This window comes from Sinocyclocheilus rhinocerous, unplaced genomic scaffold (assembly GCF_001515625.1).
Source record: "Sinocyclocheilus rhinocerous isolate Xijiao unplaced genomic scaffold, SAMN03320098_v1.1 scaffold826, whole genome shotgun sequence".
Lineage (NCBI taxonomy): Eukaryota > Metazoa > Chordata > Actinopteri > Cypriniformes > Cyprinidae > Sinocyclocheilus > Sinocyclocheilus rhinocerous.
Genome location: NW_015631742.1, coordinates 560,755 through 567,551, shown reverse-complemented (window position 1 = coordinate 567,551; position 6,797 = coordinate 560,755). Strand labels below are relative to the sequence as shown.

The following is a 6,797-nucleotide window of genomic DNA, read 5'->3' as shown; positions in this document are numbered from 1 at the left end:
CTGTTTCCTGAAGATGTTACGTACATCATCTTCACAGATCTTAAGTGCAGGCTGAGAAGCAGTAGGGGGAGGGTGTTGATGGCTGTGTTGTGAGATGGTCAGAGCGGGTGTGGGGTGTGAGTCCAGGCTTTTCAAACCTGCAGTAAAACTCATTCAAACCGTTGGTTAAAAGTTCATTGTCCACAGTGCTGGGCGATGGGGTCTTGTAGCTGGTGATGGCTTTCAGGCCCTTCCACACTTATGTAGGGTCGTTGCTTGAAAACTTTTTTCAGCTTTTCAGAGCTACTTTTCTTAGCTAATTTTGTGTCCCTATTCAGTGTGCATTTGGTCTGTTTGTACAAGGCTTTCTCCCCACTCCTGTAGGCATCCTCTTTGGCACTGAACCAGTTTTCCACTGAACCAAGGTTTGACGTTGTTAAATGTTAAACAAGTCCTGGTGGGAATACACACATGTCCTCACAGAAACTGATGTAGGATGTCACGGTGTCAGTAAGCTCATCCAGATCAGTGGTTGCAGCCTCAAAAACACTCCAATCAGTGCAGTCGAAGCAGGCTTATAAATCCCGCTCTGCTTCATTAGTCCATCTCTTTACAGTTCTTACTACAGGCTTAGCAGATTTCAGTTTCTTATTGTAGGCTGGTAGAAGATGAACCAAACAGTGATCAGAGAGTCCCAGAGCCACTTGGGGGACAGAGTGGTATACATCCTTTAAAACTGTGTAGCAATAGTCCAGTATATTGTTGTCCCTGGTGGGGCATGTGATGTGCTGTCTGTATTCAGGCAGTTCGCGGGTGAGATTAGCTTTATTAAAATCACGAGAATGATAATGAAAGAGTCTGGGTAACGCTGCTCTGTGTGTGCGATCAGCCAGCTGTTCTAGTGCCAGTGGAGTCCTAAAACCACGCTGTCGGAATTTCACGAGTGCACCTGTGTGCTTCCCTCGTTTGCATCACTTGAAACGCTTGTATGGGATTGCAGCTCCTCCAACTAGAATGTCCAGTAAAACGTCTGAATGCTCAAAAGTCGGCAAAAAGTTATTTGGTGTTCTATTTCTGATGTCTAGGAGTTTGTCCCTAGTAAAGCTGATCTGAAAAAAGTTATTTAAAACTTGTGCTGTCAAACGATTAATCGCATCCAAAACAAACGTTTTTGTTTACATAATACATGTTTGTGTACTGTGTATATTTATTATGTATATATAAATACACACACATGCTTGTATATATGTAAGAAACATGTTTTGTTTATATATAAAACATTAATATTTATATATAATATAAATTATATTTTAATTTTTACAATATATACATGTTTGTGTATTTATATATACATTATATATATACACAGTACACACATATATATTTTGTAAACAAAAACTTTTATTTTGGATGCGATTCATCACGATTAATCTTTTACAGCACAACTTAAAACAGGACATACAAACAAAAATAGCAAAAGTACCAAGGAGCTACAAAACTGAGGCAGCCATCAACATCACCATCTTGTATGTCGATTTAGCTGCAAGTTTGGATAAGGCTAAAGTAGATTTCACCTTGAATGTTGCCCCTGACCTCTGAGAATTTAATACGAAGCATCCTGTGCTCTGAAATCTTTATGCGGTGGGGTCATTGCCAGGCTATTCCCTGCCAGAGTCATTTTTAAAGGATTAACACGGATTGCAGTGTTCCTGTTTACACCTTCCTTGAGCTTTAGGGCAGAGAGGTGACCAAAAGCAAAACTTATCACGCATATATACCAAGGCTACAGAATCTCAGACTCTGGAGTTTATGGAGAAGGACAAATACGCTATATGCACTTTCAAGGTTTACTTATTCATGCTCACAAACTCAAAAAATTTACCTGTCTGTCAGAGGAATTCCTTTAGGTTTGCAGCAAACTAAAGGACAAGAGAAACAGAGCAGGACAGAAAGAGAAAGAAAAATAATGAGTGTGCTCTGCAAGCTGGTCACGGCTGGAGCTGAATGTGGAAGTACTTCCTGCTCTTCCTGGATGACTCCCCTTTACTGCCATGGCACACCGGAGACAGACCAAACTGCATGGCGTAGACCAGTGAGCACATTACAAACTCCCTCACTTTCACTTTCTGTCACTCTTTACACCACAACTGAGTGTTTTGGACTCTGCGGCGAGAAAATGTGCAAGAATGTTCAAACAGAAACCCGGCAGAGGCCATTGTTCAGTTCTGCCACAGTGTTACGCTCTCAAAGGGAAGACATAAGAGCAGCAATTATTTCCACAATGTAGATTTTATTGTGCAGGGCGCTTTCGGTCTCTGCGTGTAATGTGTTCAGCAGTTCATCACTTTCCTTCCTGCAGACTTAAACGCTTCTGTCTGTCATCACCTCCTGTCAGAGAACAGAATCGCCAGAAAAACAAAGAGCTGATTCTGGAAAAACAGTCTCGGCAGATTTATGAAATATTGCTCCCGTTTTGCTTTTGTGCTGGAAACACAGCGGAACTTATTACATGTGTGCAGCTCAGGTGCTGACTAAAATTTGATGTTGTACTTATTGTTGACATAATAGCTAGCAGTAGAATACAGATGTAGCTGGGGGGACAGGTTTTTATTGTACTGGAGAGAAAAGAAACAGAGCATGTAGACAAAAGGTCTAAGACACAGCAAGTTTGACTTTGACTTGTAACAGTTCCTGATTGTGTTTTTCTCTCTGCACCACATTCATGTCCGATCCTCATTAAAAAAATATAGCAAATTAAAAAAATAAAGAAATAAATATTAAATTAAATGCAAAAGTAATTCAAATTAAAATATTAAATATCAATAATATGTTTAAATTATAAATACAAAGCCATACAAAATCACAAACACTTCTATACTTTCCTATCTGTTATTTAGATATTCTAGGATATATCTTTGGTAAACCTAAGCTAAACACATGATTTTAATTTTAATTGTTATGAGAGTGAACAAGAGAATGCCACAGTCAATTATTATGGCTGTTTCAGTTCACAAATGACGCCTGACAACCACCTGTTTCGGCAGATACCTCAATAACGAGGTAAGAGCTAATGAGGCATTTTGAGGGAGAGAGTGGCAAGGGGAAATTCCAAAGTGAAGCAGGTACTTCCCTTCAATTATTCATAGCAGGAGAATTATCATCAAGAGTGAGACGTTTTGAATGAATAATTGATTGTGTTGGCAGCTTTATGTTAAAACATGCAGCCTTGCTCCTGATGGACAGGAGTCACTGGGGAACTAAGTGTGACAAGGATACAGAGGCACATGTCACTTGCTTTGAGGAGGAGGAGAGCTCCTTGCATTCAGGAACATTCGCTTTAATGATCCGAGCAAGGCGAAATGGCTTTCCACGACAAATATAGCCTATACATTTTATTGTCTCAATATCGTTTAATTCACAACAGGATGCCTTTGGAGATGGAAGAGAAAATTTCAAAACAAGATTGACTCCGAAAAAGCAATTTGCTACTGACCTACTGACCTGGCCTGGGGTTAATCCCAAACTAAGCTGAAGCAGTTTGTCTAAAGAGACAAAATCTTTTCACTATTTTAAGCGTTCTAAATTATCCTTTCTGTATAGATGCAAAGGAATCATGTTCTTAGCTAGCAACCAAAAAACACCTCCTTACACTTCTTTAACAATTACATTATAACATCAGGAGATACACGTTTAACAGTATATGATTTGTTCGGTCAATCTGTATTAAACTTTGTTAGGTCAAAAGCTCACCACTGATGAAAAAATAAAAGCAGGTCAGTCTGATATAAAACCTCAACAACCAACTCTCAAAAGCCAACTCTCAAATACATCAGTGCTGCATCAGCTTGGCTCCATGCCGTTAAAACTAAAATTCAAACCACTGTAATAACCTTTACAGAGAGTCTATTCTTTAATGTCACCATTGTTCCTTAGCAACTTTCTCAAAGCAGTGTGTTACAGGTATTTGAGCAGCGCTTTGCTGCAGTAGAGAGTGCCTGGCAACCAGCTATTTTGAGACAATATTTAAAGAGGAGAGGAGAGGAGAGGAGAGGAGAGGAGGAGAGGAGAGGAGAAGAGCTCAAGTATACTTGAGCAGAGAAATGCATGCACATGGTGAGTGCAAACACAATATGGTCACTGTACATTCAAAAGAATAGCACTTCTGCTGCAGATAGTTTTAGCACAATACTGAGAAACTAAAGAGGAAGCCTGCAGGGGAGGGGCAGTCGAGAAATAACTTTAAATAACTTTTTTTGCATAAAAAAGGGAAAGTGTAAATTTCTATTTTTAGCTTTAAATGCTAATATTTTAAATAATAAATACTTTTTAAAGCATTTTGGAAGTACTTCCTGCTCTTCCTGGATGACTCCCCTTTACTGCCATGGCACACCGGAGACAGACCAAACTGCATGGCGTAGACCAGTGAGCACATTACAAACTCCCTCACTTTCACTTTCTGTCACTCTTTACACCACAACTGAGTGTTTTGGACTCTGCGGCGAGAAAATGTGCAAGAATGTTCAAACAGAAACCCGGCAGAGGCCATTGTTCAGTTCTGCCACAGTGTTACGCTCTCAAAGGGAAGACATAAGAGCAGCAATTATTTCCACAATGTAGATTTTATTGTGCAGGGCGCTTTCGGTCTCTGCGTGTAATGTGTTCAGCAGTTCATCACTTTCCTTCCTGCAGACTTAAACGCTTCTGCCTGTCATCACCTCCTGTCAGAGAACAGAATCGCCAGAAAAACAAAGAGCTGATTCTGGAAAAACAGTCTCTAATATTTTAAATAATAAATACTTTTTAAAGCATTTTTGCAGGCCAAATAAATAGCCATGGGGCTTGTCATATAAAAAAATAAATTAATTAACACAAAAATTATACATAAATAGTCTTTAAATCAATATGAGATTATTTTGGGTATATATTAATTATTTCTGATGACAAATCCTAGAAACATTAACAGAAAATCGGATTTTTCTTTCCAAACAAATACTTTACTACAAAATAACTACAAGCAACCAAAAAAAAAAAAAGTCACTGAATCTGTGCATGTGTGGGAAAAAAGTCTCACTCTTTGTTCTTATTTAATATTATGGAAATAACATTTGACTCCCAGTGGACTCCAAAAGGCCCCAGTGGTGTCAATCAAGAAGCTATTTTACTGATCGTGCCCCCAGATGAACTGACTGTTAATTTAGAGCACACCCACATGAGCCCACTGGAAGGTTGTTCTGTCTCTGAATAAAGACAAGGGATAATTATGACAACACTAAACAAAAGAGACCAGGTCAATAAGATTTTGTATAACAGCCAGGTCAAAACTGGCCTGCAGGGGTCAATTCAGTGCGATCTACCCTATGATAATCAAAATCATCTTCAACCTGTCTGACTCACACATTGCAATTGAAATCACAAAGCTGTAAATAGGTTGTGAACAGGTGGAGTGTCATCATGCTAATTGTCACAAAGACGTGAACCAAAATGATTGTGGTGTTCATTTAAATGATAACAACTGCATATCCAGATCCAATTAGGGGGGGAAAGACAGAAGCAGTTTGGTTTGAATGCCACATTAAACCAAAAGTGAACCCCAGAGAGCTGTGTGTTTATGAGTAATGATGAAAATGGAACAGTAAGGAGAATCTGGGTCCATCTGTGATTGTCGTAAGGATGCGTCCTACGGGCTGATTGGATGGAGGGCATAAAACATCAGCGCACTGACAGGAGTGCTCTGGCGAGTTTAGTGAGAGATGTGGGGATGAGCCATCTGTTTGAAAGACCTAAAAGAAGCGAGATGGAGAAAGAGATGAGAGGCAATTACCTGAAGCATCAGGAGGGACAGGTGTCTCATATCTGCTCCACCCAGGAATGAAGTGCTGATGAATGAGAGCATGCAGAGACTAAATATTCACACTAAACGGACAGATTTGTGCTCTCTTCTCAACACAAAGAAGGAAACAAGTCATTCAAGGCACTGTTAGGATTAGGAGGGATCAAGTATGAGAGTGACAACACTTAAAACAGACAAGCAATGCTTATCGACATCCCTAAAATGGCCACCGACACATCAACCGGCCCACCAACTTCAAGGACACAAAGGACTGAGACTCTCCATTCCAATTAAAGGCACCCTGAGCTTGACAGGCCAGAGAGATATATTACTGTCCGAGGTGAAAGTTCAACGATGTATGTGCTATTGAAAGATTAAAAATGCTTTCTATCCTTCAGCTCTAAAGCTTCAGAAGCATCAGTCTCTGTTAATTTAAAAGGAGGTGGATGATTTGCATGTATGGCGCACTAACATTGAGCTGCCTACTTCAATATATTATAATGCGCTGCTTGCCCTTAATGGAGAATCAATGACAGGACAAGCCCGTCACCTTCGAGTCGACGCAAACGCAATTTACACATTGACATGTGGAGGGTGTGTGATTGATTCTGACTGCTTGAGGGTTTTAATATTGTTTTCCGTGCGCTCATTGACTCTCACTCACCGTCTTCCACATTATCCATGAAAGCTCACCGTCTGGCAAAGGCTTAATCTCACTGTCTACGCCCCTCCCTTTGAGACATTAAAACGCTCTCATCGTCTTGCCACTCCTTTCTTTCCTGACCGAGGCATTGGAAATGTCCAGACACTAGGGATGGGAAGATTCCCCGATTCGCTCGGTGCATCTGCATAAAAAGTTAACGATGCGATGCATCGGTTTAAAAAGTGTGCATCGGCTACAAGTTGTATCATATATCGCGATGCATCGTTTCTAACATATTTGCATTGGTAAAAACCGATTCATTTATATATAATTACTAGTGGATGC

General features: G+C 40.0%; 1 protein-coding gene across 1 annotated transcript in view; it reads right to left on the bottom strand.

Annotated features, from left to right (window-relative positions):
• Window positions 1-5,585: 5,585 nt before the first annotated feature.
• The window catches only part of LOC107741957 (guanine nucleotide exchange factor VAV2-like), a 72,217-nt gene continuing 71,005 nt past the window's right edge, over window positions 5,586-6,797 (bottom strand). Inside the window, exon 3 of the mRNA XM_016554779.1 lies at window positions 5,586-5,759. Within this exon, the coding sequence (XP_016410265.1) occupies window positions 5,586-5,759 (174 nt within the window). The remainder of the gene's footprint in view (window positions 5,760-6,797) is intronic.